The following is a 17807-nucleotide window of genomic DNA, read 5'->3' on the forward strand; positions in this document are numbered from 1 at the left end:
TTTTTTAAAAGCAAATAGTTTTATAGGAAAACAAGTGAGAAGAAAGGAGGAAGGGGAAATGAGTGAAGGCAGAAGAGAAAAGAACTAAAAATAAAAGGACAATTTTGCATCCCAAGCAAAATTGGGATGGGGCAACTCCAGAATGGAGTGTGCGATAAAGGGAAGAGGTACTGCCACAGTGGATGGGTGTGGGAATGTGCCTCACTTCTAATTTTGTACATTTGTACCTTCCCCTTTTTTCTTAATTAAACTAATATATTTTATTATTAAGTATTTCCACATTAAACCTGGATTTTTGACTTACCATTTCTACTTTTTCTATACTTTAACTTATTAATATCTGTTATTATCTTAATTATTTCCTTCCCACACTTTCTGACGGTCTGTTTCATCATGCTTTTTCTAACTTCTTGCACTGAATGTTTACTTTGTGGCATTCTTCCAGGCTTATTAGGGCATTTAAAGACATCCATTTTGGGGACTACAGTTGAATCCGTACCTTGTGCAAGCTGCCATGTTTTCATTATGTTTCTAACATCCTGAAGTGTTAGAAACATCTTCATAAAAAGAAAGTGATGAATGAAATGTAGGCGGTGAATCATCCCAGAGACTCTCCTCAAACACCCAGTGTAGGGATATGCTTTTCCCATTCTGCAGACTTCTTATTCCGAGGCTCCTCATGCCTCTCATCCCTCCCACCCAGGACCTTGCAGTGGGACTCAGGACAGCTTTTCCTGGTAGACTGAATAAATGTGGGCTCAGCATTTCTCATGCACTTTGGCCATGCTCAGAGTCCTCAGCCCCAGGTACGCATCTGTTAGAAAGGACAGAGAGGCCAAGGGAGAGACAGAATCCGAAGGAGCAAATGTTTGGAAGCAGAGGGTGAATACACGTGGGGCTCAAGGGAAGGTAGAGGTTGGTCCAGTCCCACTGCAGTCTTCATGCTGCCTTCTGAGAGCTCTCACCGCCCCTCATGGCAGGGTCTCTGAATACAAATATGCAATGGGAGAAGTCCTAGATTTGACTGCCTGATGAAAGGAATCTTGCAGGGCCAGAGTCATTCAGTGAGGCAACTGTTGGCTGACAATCAACGGGTTGGTTGTGAGTGTCCTTAATTAGCCCTTTTGAGCTCTTCGAGGAGTCTGAAATTATAAATTTTATTTTCTTCAGGGTAAGAAGAGATTGATTGCTTCTTGAACTTGCTCTTAGAGACCTTCAGTCCCAACATGCTCAGTGAAGAAGGAAGTTCAGAGTGTGTTGGCCTGAAAGGGCATTTCAATCAGCAGCTTCTCCATCTGAACCGAAGCACAGGCTCTGGGAGGCCTGGACCTTTCACACACATGAACTGAGTTCAAATATACCCAAGTACATCTTTGGAGATTCTTAAAAGTAAAGGGGTCTTTTCTCCTCTTCATGCTCCTCAACTAGCTGTACTTTTCTCTTAATTCATTTTCTCATTTGAAAAAAAATTACTTTTAAGGCCAGAGACATAGTACGGCAGGTAGAGTGCTTCTTTTGCATGTGGATGACCAGAGTTCAATCCACAACTTCCCACATGCTCTCCTGAGCACTGCCAGGAGAGATGCCTGAGCATAGGACCAAGAATAACTCCTGAGAACCACTGGGTATGATCCAGAAAGAAAAAAAGACTCAATGATTTATCAGGTCTCTAAGAGATGACTGAATGAGTTTATCAGACTTTTATTTCACCATTTTTTCACTAAAAATTGCCATTTTCTAATAAATTTAGTGTCTATAATATTTTTAAAAAGCTTTTATAAATATTATTTAAAGTTGTATGGGCTGGAGCAATAGCACAGCGGTAGGGCGTTCGCCTTACAAGCGGCCAACATGGCCGACCCGAGTTCGATTCCTCCGCCCCTCTCGGAGAGCCCGGCAAGCTACCGAGAGTATCCGATATGCCAGACACAGTAACAACAAAGTCTCCAATGGAGACGTTACTGGGCCCGCTCGAGCAAATCGACGATCAACGGGAGGGCCTTTACCTTTTTTACCTTTACCATTGAGAGGGGCATTTGTCACTACTATTATAATGTTGCATAGTAATCATAGTTTGAGTTCTAGATATTTAGACTATAATCACTTTAATTAAACTATTAGGAAAAAATTGCAATCAATACAAAATTAAAATAAAACTGGCTTAATAATGCCAATGTCCTTCATACAGTGATCATCTCTGCATTTTAATAAAGAAAATAAATAAAATATTATTTAATTTTCCTTTATTATATTGAAGGGGATCTTATGTTATTTCCTAAGAGACTCTCAAGAAAGGTATAAAGCATTATGTAATGCATTATTTGATAATAACAACTTTTGGGTAAACATTTAAAAAGTGATCCTGAGACATCAAACTCAAATTAACAATTAGAATTAGTAAATTTTAAAAGAAAGTGAGGTCAAAAGTTTTAACCTGTAACAACATTTTAATAATCTCTTTTACAAGGACTTAATGGCTCTGCAGTGAGATTCAACAACTTTATTAAATTTCTTCTAAGAAAACATTTTTTGATCATCCTTTTGGCAAATTATTGATAACAAGCTATATAAAATAAATTACTGAGGGCATGCTATGAGGGCAGGCTTAAGGGGTGGTTGGGAAAATTAGAGACAATGGTGGAGAGAAGGTGTAATGGTGGTGAAATTGTTGTTGGAATATTGAATGCCAATAACAAATCATTATGAACAACTTTGTAAATCACAGTATTTATATAAAGTGTAAGGGAAAATAAAAAAACATTTTTAAAGTAGAAAAATTAAATAACAAAAGAAAGCGAGGGTCTTTAAAGCAATTCTGTGTCCATTACAACCTAGTTTCTATTCTTACACGTCTGGCTGTACTCAGGAATTACTCCTGTCTCTGTGCTCAGGGATCACTCCTGGTGATGCTCAGAGGACCATGTCAGTGATTGAACCTGAGTGTGCAGCATGCCAGGCAATTGCCCTACTCACTGTACTACTACTCGAAGAACCTCCACAACTTAGTTTCTTAAGCTTGATTACAGCCCCACACAGTAAGTGAATGTGAGGACTGCTCCCCCACTCCAAAAAAAACAAAAACAAAGACAAAACAAACAAACAAAAAACACTTTGTAATTTGTTTTACAAATAAATTATAAACAAAGACAAATGTCTTTGTTTTATTATCACTAATTTTTTGATTTGCATAATCTCTCTCTCTCTCTCTCTCTCTCTCTCTCTCTCTCTCTCTCTCTCTCTTCCTCTCTTTCTTTCTGATCACAGCCATTATATTCCTGGCTCTGTGCTTAGGAGACCACATGATGCTGGTAAATCAAACCTGCATCTCCTGCATGTGAAGCATGTGGTGAGATCATTGAGCTGTCTCTCCAACCCTTGTATACCTATTTTTTAAATGTAGAAGTACTGATATTTATTCAGCCACTGATTAAGCTGATTAGGCTGGATGTATACCTATTTTATATACCTGTATGCCTTGGGTTGTGTAAGAATTTCTCAGGCTAAAATCTGTTGTGCTAAAAGTTTATGTGAGTGAATAAAATTTAAGATCTGAGTCTCAAGACACACTTAAGACAAAGGAATTCTTAGTGGGGCGGACTGCGGGACAGGCAATGATGTAGATCACACCTGTGGTGTTCAGGGATCAAACTGCTGTTAGCTGAGAGCAAAACAAGCACCTTTTAGCACGGTACTATCTCTCCAGCCCAGAAAAAAAATTTATTCTAACAAAAATGTTGTCTTTTTTTTTTCAGTGTACTTGCTTGTCTTTCATGATACTCAGTGAGAAAGATGTACAGGAAGATTAGCAGACAGAATTTAGGGTAGAATAGGGCCATAAAGCGGATGACCAGAAAAAAGAGGAATAGAAAAAACAATCGTCTTTCCCCGATTAAGGAGAAACAGGCTCAGCAAGGCTAAGAAAAACAGAAGGGGGAAATATACGAACTTTACTCTGCCCTGGGAGTACATCTAGGATACAGGAATATCAAAATAGGTGAGACTTACACAAAAAAGTTTGTGAGCCTGAGAAGTAGGTCTCTGATGACCTCGGTGTCTCTGCACCCAGGAAAGGGCAAGTCTTGGTCTTTATGTGATGTAGTTACAGTAAGTGGGATTGGGCATGGACACTGGTTAACCGCCAACACAACCACGAAAGGCGTGTCTGGGTGGCAGCCATAGCTGGCCAGGCACAAAACTAATTTTGTCCATATCAATTTTTATTTTGATTGATTGTTTTTTTCTTTTTACAGTGCCAGGTATGGAACCCAGCACCTTACATACACAAGGTATGTACTCTACCACTAAGCCACACCCATGACCCGCCCATAGTCATTTTAAAAGTTAACTATATTTAGTAGCTTATGATTTGGTTGGAATGTTTGATAAGTAGCTTTCATTCTAAAGCTACTTAAAATTTCGTATTTGTCTAGCTTCAACAAAGTATTTTCAGAAATGACTAAAAATTATAGCCAGTATTTTGTTAAATAGTAAAATAAGAATTCTGTGGAAGACAATGGAATATTACTTGGCCATAAGAAAAGATAAAGTCATGCTTTTTGTTGCTACTTGCAGGGACCTAGAGGTATGCTGAGTAAAGTTAGTCAGAGGGAGAGATACTGACACAGAAGGATCTCATATGTCTCTCTCATATGCAGAGTATAAGGAAACATAATGGGGGAATATTGGGGGAATAATAAATGCACAAAGACAGTGGAAACAAAGAACCAGTAGTCTGTAAGAAATATACTGCCCGAGAGGGCTGGGAGATAGGACTGGGAGAGAGCAGGGACTATAGTGGAGGGAAGATCAAATGAGAAGAGGAGGTAGTGCTGAAAGCTGGAAAAGTGTTTTGTATGACACCCTACTGGCAACAGTACAGTAAACCATAACGCAAAAACATGTATTTTTACAAAGTGCCCCTGTAGAGGCAGACTGGTGGGTGAGAGGCAGGAGAGGGATGGGGAAAAATTGGCGGAGGGAAGTGGGCACTGGTGAGGGGATTGGTGTTCAAACAATGTATGCCTGAAACCCAATCATAAATAGCTTTGTAGTTTCACAATGACCAATAAAAAAATAAATAAATAAAAAGAATTCTGTGGAAGAAAATTAGTTTTTAAAAAACCCTACTGTAATGATGTGAATTCAAAAACTTAAAAATAATCTGAACCACATAATATAACTAGCATCAAACATGTTAACTATTCTAGTTAAAAATAAAAATAAAATTATACTGAAGTAGAGAGATGGTATAGAGGTTAAGAAGATTGCCTTATGTACAACTTACTCTGGTTTAATTCCTACCATTTCACTTGGTCTCTTGGGTACCAATGGGAGTGACCCCTGAGCTCAGAGTCAGTAAAAGCCTCTGAGCATCACTAGGTATGGCCTAATGCCCCACTCCCTAGAAAACCCCCTACAAATTGCTGAATAATCTCTTTTAACCAATAGAATTTTGTAAAGGAAACACACAGAGAGAGAGAGAGAGAGAGAGAGAGAGAGAAAGAGAGAGAGAGAAAGCAGGATAGCAACCATAGGCAAGGGCCTCCAGGAATTCATATACAGGCAGTGGGTAAAGGGGAACCAGAGAAAAGTCAGCTGATTCATGTTGTTCATCAATTTGCTCGAGCGGGCCCAGTAATGTCTCCATTGGAGACTTTGTTGTTACTATGTTTGGCATATTGAATACACCATGGGTAGCTTGCCAGGCTCTGCCGTGCGGGCGAGATACTCTCGGTAGCTTGCCAGGCTCTCCGAGAGGGGCGGAATCGAACTCGGGTCGGCCATGTTGGCTGCATGCAAGGCAAACGCCCTACCGCTGTGCTATCGCTCTAGCCCGATCCATGTTGACTGTCTTCAAAGTCTAAAGGTATCTCTACAACGAAATTGGAGTAAGATGATTCACACCCATTGGGCAGAGGCCGAATGAATCTGCATTCTTTAGTCTGCCCTCTGGCCTGAATACATCTGACTCAATACAACACAATATAAATTTTTACATTAACCTTGAAAATTAAGATAGACTTTTGTCCCAAGTGAAGGCATATGTAACAGTATTTAAAAAACAGCTTTTATGCTGTGAGTTAATAAACTATGAATCTGGGGGGAAAACATATTGAAAATCTTCTCACAATGCCAGATCTTGAGTTACTGCCTTACCATTAAAAATATTCTCAATAAGAAACAGAATTATACCAGAGCAGTTTTATTCAGGCTTTCACATTCTCTACAAATTTTAATCTTGAGTAAAAAGTAAGAAAGGATTATTGAACTTACTTAATCATATGTGGAACAGAGACTTTGGAATTCTCTTCAAATACTATAGTCATTAAGCCATTACACCGTATATTGTCCACACACTGTAAAATGAAAAAATACACAAGTCCAATGCACGTTTTTTATAATTACAAAAACAATTTACTTTCTCACCTATGCACATACCACTCATGCACATGGGGCATACCAGGGTCGAGCATGACAGGTAAAAGTTACATATTTATGGAGGGAGCCAATGATCAAATACCCAAATTGTACCAACTTCATTGCTGGCAAATATCCAAAAATAAAGATGAGAGTTGCGTTTTCTTGGAATGTGCTTCCCAAGAAATTGGGCCACATTTTCACAGAGTCACAGCTCTCTGGCAATGAAACACAATAGAGCAATGGTGGTTGTTCTCCCATATTATTCATTGTCACCAAAGTCTGCTATGGGGCAGTAAGAGTAGAAATGGCGTGGGTGTGAGGGGTAACTAGCACAGGACTTAGCATGTTTGCCTTGTACATGGTCACCCAGTTTGATCTCCAACACTGTTTATAGTCACCCAATATAAAATGATCCCTTAGCATAGAACCATGATTAAACCTTGAACACCACCAGGTATAACCCAAAAGCCAAAATCCGTTTAAAAAATGAGAAAGAAAAAAAAAGACAGAAAATATAAATATCACTAGTTCTATCTCTGCTCCCAGGTGGTTTGCTTGAGAACAGATATTTTTGCCAATAAATTTTCATATTTCACTAGCAATTCCCTTTGATACCGTGTTGGCTTGGTGAGGAAGCAAAGTTTAGTTTCTCCTGTTTCTAGTAGGTATGAACCTTCATTATTATCCTTTTCTCTTATTTTTTAAGGGAGACATTCAACAAAACTTTGCTAATTTTTTTTTGTCTTCTTTATGTATTTATACCTTATCAATATAAAATTTCCTTTTGCAATTACTCTGGGTAAAAGGATGACTTGTTTTGTTTTTTTTCAAGTCTTTATTGTTATTTTTGAGCCACACACGGTGGTGCTCAGGGCTCAGGGTTAATTAAGGAATCACTACTGGTGGGACTCTGGGGACCATATGGAGTACCGTGGACCAAATCTGGGTCGACTACATGCAAGGCATACAGGGGGCGCTGTTTCCTAGGCCCCATTCTGCACTTTTGTTAAGGAGATCAGGAAACACTCACTTTACACCATTTTTTGCTATCTCAGGCTTTGCCTCCTCAGTGCTTGTTTGTTTTGTTTTGTTTTCTTTTGTTTTATTCTGTTTTGTTTTGTTTTGTTTTAATGAGAATCCAGAGTTTTCGGCCAGGAAACCATGTTTTTGTGGCTTGTTGATCTCTTACAAGATTTAATAGTGAGTATGTAAATCTGGGTCAATGGATGAGCTTACTTGGTGGCAGTTGTGGGATATGAGTGACCAAATAGATATATTTTAATTTTGAGCACATTGTTATAACTACTGAACTGATGCTAATGGAGTGATTTTGTGTGTGCTTTCACCAAGAATTCCTGGGAACTCAATAGTCCAAAATTGTATTTATATTTTCCACACCAGGTGAAAATCTGAATTTTAAATCCATAGACCAGACGAATACTGTCTCCTACCCTATTCCTCTAAGAGGACTTTTTGAAAATCCCAGTCCAGACAAACTTCTTTGTATTTTAGCTGCTGAGTAGAGTTTTGGGAGGATTTCATTCAGAGACAGAACAGCCTTCTAATATCGAGGTTTAAACGTGGAGCTCAATTCCTTGCCATCTTGCTTTCTTTGACAATACCTCTTGGTCTTGGGACTGATATGGAACCTAAAATTGTTCTAAGATACCCAAGATAACTCAAAGAGCTGGAGTGTATGCCCGGTGTATGATGTGCAGGGGCCCCAGGCTTAGTTCCTGGCACTTGATGATCCTTTAAACACTACCAGAGCTGACCCTGGTAACTTTGACTAAGTATCATCAGGAGTGGCCCCAGAGTCACTGATCACTGTGTGGGGTACTGCCACCCAATACAAAAATAATAATAATAACTAAGTAAAATTATCTCCAAACTTCTATATTTCCAGTTAACAAGCTCTCTGTTCCAACTTTAACTTCCCTTATTATTTCCAGCAACTAGATATTTTCCTTTCTATCTGTAAGTATTCCCAATATATTAATTTGTTTTATCATACTGATTCTTAGTCCTTCATCCTGTCAGAATTGGGACTTGAGATAAATGTCTTAGATCCAAAAGAGATTTATATGACCACTTTCAAATATTCCATTAGCCAGTGTCAGATTTCACTTGTAAATCTTTCTGATTTATTGTGAGAAGCACTACAATTATTTTCAGTAGAAATAAGATCACAACCACGACCATCCTCTTGTTCGTCGATTGCCTCGAGCAGGCCCCAGTAACGTCTCTTTCATCCTAGCCCTGAGATTTTTTTAAAAAGTGCCATATTCAAGGCTCTTTCAGGGTAGGAGAATGAGACCCATCATTGTTACTGGTATTTGGCATATTGGGTACACCACAGGGAGTTTGCCAGACTCTGCTGTGTGGGCAGGTTACATTCGGTAGCCTGTCAGTTTGTCCAACGTAAGAATGAGATAATTAGATGCTTCTGGGAGCTGGGTTTTATAGTCTCTGGGTATTGGTCCTTGATTGGATTACACGGTGCCAGGGGGCCAGTTGATGGGTGTGATCCCTGCCTACTGGAATATGGAGGATCTGGGTGGTGGATGCTCAGCCCTGATCTGAGCAGGCTTGGAGATCTCAGTCCCGGGACACGCATGCCTTTGTTCCTCTGCTGGTACCTTCATGCGTGTGGAGAGTGGTCTCAGCATGGTGGTGGCTGGTTCTGGAGGTCTTCGGCTGCAGAATCTCCTGCCCCCGTGCCTGGCTGTCCTTGCCGGGGCCCCTTGGAGGGGAGCAGATTGAGTTTCCCTCCCCGCCCCGACCAGGGCTCCGGCAGCCGAAGACCTCCACAGCCAGCCTCCACCATGCTGAGACCACTCTCCACACGCATGAAGGTACCGGCAGAGGAACAAAGGCATGCGGGTCCCGGGACTGAGATCTCCAAGCCTGCTCAGATCAGGGCTGAGCATCCGCCACCCAGATCCTCCATGTTCCAGTAGGCAGGGGTCACACCCACCAACTGGCCACCTGGCGCCGTGTAATCCCATCAACGGCCAAGACCCAGAGACTATAAAACCCAGCTCCCAGAAGAGAACAGCACAGGGTCTCCTGCCCCCACACCTGGCTGCCCTCACCTGGGCCCCTTGGAGGGGAGCGTGTTGAGTTTCCCTCCCTGCCCCGACCAGGGCTCTGGCAGCCAGTAGAAATATAAAGAAATATAAAGAAGCTATATTCAAACTTTAAGAAAAGAAAACATACATGCAACTAAACTATGCTGAAAATATAATAAAAAGTTGTATTATAATTGAACAGGAGGTCTTTGGTACTTGAGACAACCCCAGGAGTGTCTAAGCACAGAGCCAGAAGTAAACTCTGAGCACCTCTGCATGTGGTCCAAACTCCCAAAAAGCAATACATAGCAATAAGCAGTGACATAATTACATTAAAGGTACGCTAAATTTAGGTGAACTACAGTACATCTAAAAACTAATAGGAAAATGAAAACAGACTCCTAGGCTCTAGATTGGTCACTGATGACTATCAGTAGGGTCCAGGAGTATGTTTGTTCATAGCTGCCCCAGGTAATTCTGTTCCTGCTGATTCTGAGATACTTGATAGGTTGTTTTGAGGCTCTTACTTCAGAAAGTGCCTATTCAAAGGCCGGTGATCTTTCATGCCCCAATATTTTCATGTAAGTCAGGGGCATCTAAGCAGAGCTCAGAGGACCCTCAAACCACTTCCAGTGGAGCTTGGGGGCACAGACAGTGGTAGGAACTGAATTTGAGTGGCTTACTGATGCAAAGGCATGTTCCCATGATACCTGAGCTATCTCCTGGACCTTGTGTCCCTATATACTTTGCCATCTAAATACTTCTAAGTAATGGGAATAAAGATAAAGGTTAGATTCCATTTCCCTTTTTCAATTCACCTTTTTATGTTAAAGGAGAAATGTCCCCATTCATTACAGAGAATCTATTTTAGGGGGAAAAGCTTGTCAGTGTGCTACAAATTTGTCTATGCAAGGTCTATATTTTGACACATCTGCCCAAACCAAGAAGCTCAGAGGTGAATTTTAATCCTACATTTTAACTAATACCCATAATTACAGAAAAATCTGTTTAATACACCCTTATGTATGACAAAGATAAGCACAAATGAATGCACTACATTGAAATAAATGGTCAAATCTTCAGCCTCAAATTTTTCCCTATAAATAGATAAAAAAAAGGAAGAATTATTGGTCAAGACCATTAGCCACTTGCCTGTTTTGTTGGAGGCGCCAGCAGTTAATTATGGCTTTGCTGGTGTAACTGAAGGTGTAATTAACCATTGAAGCAATTGTTACTTCTAAAAATTACAGCTTCAGTGAGAGACCTGGCAAAGTCAAGAGTCTTAATTTTTGTATGGAGTGCTTTCTGTGAAACTAGAATTGTATCAATACTCAGGAACCAATATATTAACTTAAATAAGAGCCACATGTGATCAGTACAGCACAACCCAGTAGCAAAGTGGCTTCTAATCACTGAAAAACTAAGACTGAACCAGAGTACCCAACATCAAAGACAAAATAATGGGGCATGTGTTCAATTTTGACTGAAGAAAATGTATACACTCATGTGTTATCAATTGACATAAAATGAAAAATGTTAATCCAGAGAAAATTATGTAAATACATGATAAACCCTCTAGGAAGCAATACTACTCTTCCATTAAAACAGCACATGCAATCAATGAGGCAAAACTCAACATGACCTAGAAGAAAGTGACACCTTGCTGATGATGAAGTGAAATAAAAAGTTACATATTCCTTGAAGCAGTTTGGCAGACTGGTGAAGTATGAATCACGAAAGATTAAGTCCTTGGTACCATCATGCCCCAGTGCAGTGAAGATATACCAATAAGAAGCCATGAAAGGAGGTAAAAAAAAACTTTCTGTAAAAAGATATTGAGCACCAGGTCATCTGCTCATGCCAGAACATCATAGTTGCCCAATTACTCAGAAAAGACTAGAACACTGATAAGTCACTATGGTATATACATGTGTGTGTTTGAGTGTATATAACTATATATATATATATTCATACTATTATTGAATATATATAATGTAATGGTATATATAATGTAGTATGTCACTGTTACTGTCCTCCCGTTGTTCATCAATTTGCTCAAGTGGGCCCAGTAACGTCTCCATTGTGACACTTGTTACTGTGTTTGGCATATCTACGACACAGGTAGCTTGCCAGGCTTTGCCATGCAGGCAAGATACTCTCGGTAGCTTGCCGGGCTCTCCGAGAGGGACGGAGGAATAGAACTTGGGTCGGCCATGTTGGCTGCGTGCAAGGTGAACGCCCTACCCACTGTGGTATTGCTCCAGCCCAATGTAGTGTGTGGTATATATAATATAGTATATATGATATGTATTAAATATATAAATGTTGTTTATTAGGAGACAGAAAAGAATTTAAATGTTAGAATTAAAAAGATGTAAATAAAGGAAAAGTGATTCCTTTATACTGAGAAGCAGTGTCAAAATTATTCCTGTATGACAGGACTGCAGGAGTTTGGGAGATATAAACAGCTCACTTTTTAGGGCAGAGGTTCTCAGTTTAACATGCAAAATAATCTGTGGAGTCTGCTAAATCTGGCGCTGGGAGGGGAGGGCATCTAACTGTAAGCTTAGGAACCTTCATGCTTAAATGAGCCCTCAGATATTCTAATGCAGTATGTCACTGTCACTCTCACTGTCCTCCCATTGTTCATTGATTTGCTCGAGTGGGTCCAGTAACGTCTCCATTGTGAGACTTGTTGTTACTGTGTTTGGCATATTGAATATGTCACAGGTAGCTTGCCAGGGTCTGCCGTGCGGGCGAGATACTCTCGGTAGCTTGCTGGGGCTCTCCGAGAGGGGTAGAGGAATTGAACCCAGGCTGCGTGCAAGGCATATGCCCTACCGCTGGGCTATCGCTCTTCAGCCCAATACAGTATGTATGGAAAATATTTGCTAAATATTTCCTTCATATGCTAAATGCCAGGAGTATGTTTTTTGTTCCTTTGTGAGTCTACATTATACTATATGACAAAATAATAAACAGTGTATTTTTTAGCATTCTGTAGACTTATTAATAATGAATATAGCCAAGAGAAACATGGGAGACAAAAATTCCATTCATGTATGGGGAGCATGTAACTTCTCCAATATAATGAAATATAATGAAAATGCTATAAGCAGAGATAAAGTGGAGAATAAAGTCAATTGGACTTCAGGCTGCTGGACCACAGGCTGGGTTCAGTCAATAGCAAAGCACTCTGCGGCCTGCTACTCACCACTCAAATCCTCCATCAGCAAATCCTCTAAGCATCTCAGAGCACACAGGATTGGACTCAGCCTTTCCTATCACAGCAGGCATATGACAGGCCCCATCTTCAAGCTACATTTTCTTCACTTGACTTCCAGGTCACTACATTCTCATAATTATGCTGTAGCTATATTGGTGGTTCCTTCTCTGTCTCCCCTTGTTATTCTCTCCGATCCCTCACTCAGACCCTGGCCCTCTCCTCAAGTTTATCTCACTCAAGCCCCAGATGATTCCACAATCCCATAGCCTGAAGTAAGTAAGTAAGTAAAGGCCCTCCCGTTGTTCGTCGATTTGCTCGAGTGGACCCAGTAACGTCTCCATTGGAGATTTTGTTGTTACTGTGTTTGGCATATCGAATATGTCACGGGGAGCTTGCCAGGCTCTGCCGTGCGGGTGAGATACTCTCAGTAGCTTGCCGGGCTCTCCGAGAGGGGCGGAGGAATCGAACTCGGGTCGGCCATGTTGGCTGCGTGCAAGGCAAACGCCCTACCGCTGTGCTATCGCTCCACAGCCTAAAATACCACCTAAATAGAGACTCCTTATTAAACCTCTAAACTGAACTTCTCTATCTCTCTATTTAAATAGCTCCAAAAGAGCAGGTACATTTCTGAAACTCAGCATATCCAGAGTAAGCTTCACATAGCCACCCCCAAAACCTCTCCCCTAGCATTCTTCTCCGTCTCAGTCTAACAACTTCATTTATTTCAAGCACAGGCTTAAAACTCCACAGTACTTCTTGACTCTTTATTTTTCCCTCAAATCCAAAATCTAATCAATCCAATGAAAGATATTGGTTCTACCTTCAGAATAAATGCAAAACAAACCCCTTTTTTTCCAACTTCACTCTTGCCTTCAACAGCTGGACCCATCACAGCAACCTTAGTGATTCTTTTAAAACCTAAGTCAGGGACCGAGGAGATAGTACAAAGGGTACTATCATGCCTTGCATGTAACCATCCCTGATTAAAATTTCCAGCCATGAATACAGTCCTTTAGCACCACCAGGAGTAACTCCTGAGCACAGATACAGGAGCACTGCTTAAGCACTGGTGCATGTGGCCCAAGAAACTCCCTGCCATATAACCCAAGTAAACCCAGCAAGAAAGCAAGCTTAAGTGAGACAAGGAATTCCATTGTTCAAATCTTTTAAATGGATTTTCGCCTGATTCAAAATACAAGCTGAAGTCCTACTGTTGGCTTAGATATGGTATCTGCTACCTCTCGTGTTTCCACTTTTTCTATTCTTTTTTCTCACACATTCTACTCTAGCCACAATAGTCTTTATGCTCTTCTTCAAAATATGCAGTAGCTTCCTATTTTGGAGTCTTGCAATGGGTATTTCCTCTGTTAGGAAAGACTTTTCCCTTCATCACGTATCTACATGTTATTTCCATCACCTGCTACAATCTTTGCTTTTATGCCTTCTTCAGAATGAGGTCAATACTTCTTTTTTTTTTGTTTGAGATCAACACTTCTTTAAAATGCTATCAACTCATGCCTACTGCAGATGCCCACTGCTGCCTACCCTGCCCTATGCTATTTCTAACACAAAACACTGCGCACTTATTATCTTTATTATTTATTTTCAATCTTCCTCACATTTAAATGTAAGCTATATAAGGTTAGGAATTTATTTGTTATTGCTGCCTCTTTTTCCCATGATCTATATCCCAAGTGCCCAAACAGCGCCTGGCAGTTAAAATATTTGTTGCTGCATAAAATCTTAAATGTCAAGGTTCTACTGAATATAGTAATTTCATGAATTATATAATTGTCACTCAAAAAAAAAAGCTTTCTGTTAGCTTCTTTCTCCAATTCACTTTTAGATATTATCTGGTACAATTTAGTGTATAAATCATAAAAAAAATCAAGAAACAGAAGAAGGTTGTGCTATTCTGCCTCGTATGTATTTCAGATTTTTTTCCAATTTTTTCGATGCATGTTGAGAGACTTTCTTGGAGACTCGTGTCAGGGAATGTATTGGATTCGTTCTTTGAAGAACCAAGCATAGGCTCATTCCTGACCCCAAAGGTATCTCTCCTATACCTCAACAGACACCAAAGGAAGGCCAACTCTATGTCAGGAAACACAGCTAGGTCATAAGACAGACACAAGAAGCAACTGGAAAAAAAAATACTTGCCTCCTCCTATTCATTTCTACATATCTTAGCTTCCTAATACTGACAAAATTTTGTTTCACTGAGTTACCTATTTCCCTTCTAGTCTGCCTGTCTCCCTGAGCTCAAAGCTCATTGCCAAATCCCTGCTGCTGGCACAATATCTGGAAGTGCCTGGTGATCACTCAATAAATGTTCATAGAATCAGTGAATGAGTCAGAGTTTTAGAAGGTAACAGTTGCATTACAGAGATTTAAAGTATTAGCTGATAATATATAGAGTTGGTGAATGTATGAATATATCATCATAAGGATATAATTATGCAAATATTGAGGATCTCCTATTTTGATCCCTTTGTTAGCCAGAAAAGAAGTGCCTAATTTTTAGCTGTTTATCCACCAGCAAAGCAGTCCCCAAGGTATGGAAGGAAGTATTTGCATTCCTGTGGAGGATCTGGAGAGTACTAATAAAAGACCTGGATTAGGCTTGAGCCTTGAATCAATGAAGTTATGTAACTTGAGACAAACACTTAGCTTCCCAAACCTCTGGTTCCTCTCCTGGAAGTAGCACTAATGCTTGCGCTTAATTCCAAAATACTGTTTAAGAGTCAAATGAAAGAAAGTCTATACAATTCCTTTGAAAAGCAAAATTTTGTTTTGCCATTTTTTTCTAGCTACCTTAGTTTCCAGTCACTCTGAAAAAATATTAAGTATCTGGAGCCCTATGACAAAATTCATAAACGATTATGAAAAACCCAGAATAAAAAGGAGAAAATGGAATATACAGTGTGCTTTTTCCCCATTTGTACTAATCTCCCTTGAGTTAATAACTTTGAAGATAATCATCAAGCCTTTTACTAATATTTTTTCTAGACTGCTTCACTTTTTTCCTCTGTTGGCAACTGAAGTTAAGATAAATTTGGAGCTTGGCTTTAAGAATGCCTGAGTTCAATCATTACTAATTTTGACATTTTTCAAAATTCTGAATAAAGGCAGCAACTTCATAGCTGGGCATTGCTGATCAAAGAAAAAGAAGCAAATTTGTTTCCAAAGTGTTTCAATATCAAACACAGGAGACCATTTTCAGATTCTGAGCCACAGACGCTCCCTTCTGCCTTTGCAATTTCTCACCAGTCTTTGTTAGTTGCTTTTATCTCTCACCAATCTCCTGCTGCAGATAGCAATAATGAAAAAATGCAATGGGATCACTGGGAGAATTTATTAGTCATGAAGTCATCAGACCACTGTTCCACCAACTGAATACTTTTGTAATTTGTACAAATATGACCAGGAGCTAAAATACAATTACTACATTTTTTAGTCAATTCTAACCTTAGAAAACCAATTAGTCACAAAAGTGGATCCCAGCATATCAAGATAGGTAAGTTGTGAAATTAGGAATCACAGTAACCAGATAGAATTTCACACATCAAAAAGAACAAGAACAACCAGTGCTGGGGTGGATGTGGGAGAAAGTGACATTCATTTTTGGTGGGAATGTCAATCGGTCCAGCCTTTTTGGAAAATAATATTGACTTCCTCAAAAAATTGACTGCCACATGACCCAGCAACACCACTTCTGGGAATATACACTGAGGGCCCAAAAACACACTGCAGAAAAGCCATCTGTATTTCTATGTTCACTGTAGCACAATTCACAATAACCAGAATCTGAACACAATTCAAGTGCCCAAGAACATACAACTGGATAAAGAAACTATGGTACATCTACACAATACAATATTACACAGTCACTAGGAAAAACGAAGTCATGAAATCTGCTATTAAATGGATGGACATGGAGAGTTTCATGCTGAATGAAATGAGTCAGAAGGAAAGAGACAGACATAGAATGATTGCACTCATGTCTGGGATATAAAAAAACATAGTATGAGACTAATAACACCAAAGAATGGTAGAAACAAGGGCTAGGAAGACTGGTCCACAGTTGGCAGCTTGCTTCAAGTGGTGGAGGCAGAGGGCAGTTAGGATAGAAAAGAGTCCACTATAACAATGATAGTTGATAAATGATCACTCTGGGTAAGAAATGAGTGCTGAAATTAGGTAAAGGAACAAACATAACCTTTCAGTACCTGTATTGCAAATCACAATGCCCAAAAGGAGACAGAGGAGAGGGAGGAGTGAGAGAGGAGTGAGAGGAGTGAGAGAAGAGAGATAGAGAGAGGAGAGGGAGAGAGAGAGAGAGAGAGAGAGAGAGAGAGAGAGAGAGAGAGAGAGAGAGAGAGAGAGGAGAGAGAGCCTGCCATAAAGTGGGAGGGGGAGGGAAGGGGGGGGACATTGGTGATTGGAAATGTACACTGGTGAAAGGACAGGCATTGAAGCATTGTATGACTGAAACCCAATTAAAAACAACTTTGTAACTGTGTCTCTCATGGTGATTCAATTAATACTGCACTGTAGCACTGTCCTCCCTTTGTTCATTGATTTGCTCCAGCAGGCACCAGTAACGTCTCCATCGTGAGACTTGTTATTACTGTTTTGGCATAACACCATGGGGAGCTTGCCAGGCTCTGCCATGCAGGTGGGATACTCTCAGTAGCTTGCCAGGTTCTCCAAGAGGGACGGAGGAATCAAACCCTGGTCGGCTGTGTGCAAGACCTACCCGCCGTGCAATAGCTCCAGTCTGGTGATTCAATTAAAAATTTTTTAAATGACTTTTTATAATTCTTGGGGCTGGAATGATAGCACAGCGGGTAGGGCATTTGCCTTGCATGCAGCCAACCCGGGTTCAATTCCCAGCAACCCATAGGGTTCCCTGAGCACCGCCAGGAGTAATTCCTGAGTGCAGAGCCAGGAGCAACCCCTGTGCATTGCCAGGTGTGACCCAGAAATCAAAAAAAAAATATTTTTTATCATTCTAAATTTCCCCTCCCACCATATTTTACTATGAAATGTAAAATAAAACCCAAAGTCATGGCCCAACCCCCTGGCTT

General features: G+C 40.2%; 1 protein-coding gene across 1 annotated transcript in view; it reads right to left on the reverse strand.

Moving 5' to 3' along the window:
- Positions 1–17807, reverse strand: part of RASGRF2 (Ras protein specific guanine nucleotide releasing factor 2) — a 261112-nt gene that overhangs the window by 106943 nt on the left and 136362 nt on the right. The window contains exon 13 of the mRNA XM_056112497.1: positions 6274–6356. Within this exon, the coding sequence (XP_055968472.1) occupies positions 6274–6356 (83 nt within the window). The remainder of the gene's footprint in view (positions 1–6273; positions 6357–17807) is intronic.

Source organism: Sorex fumeus, unplaced genomic scaffold (assembly GCF_029834395.1).
Source record: "Sorex fumeus unplaced genomic scaffold, SorFum_2.1 ptg000018l, whole genome shotgun sequence".
NCBI lineage: Eukaryota > Metazoa > Chordata > Mammalia > Eulipotyphla > Soricidae > Sorex > Sorex fumeus.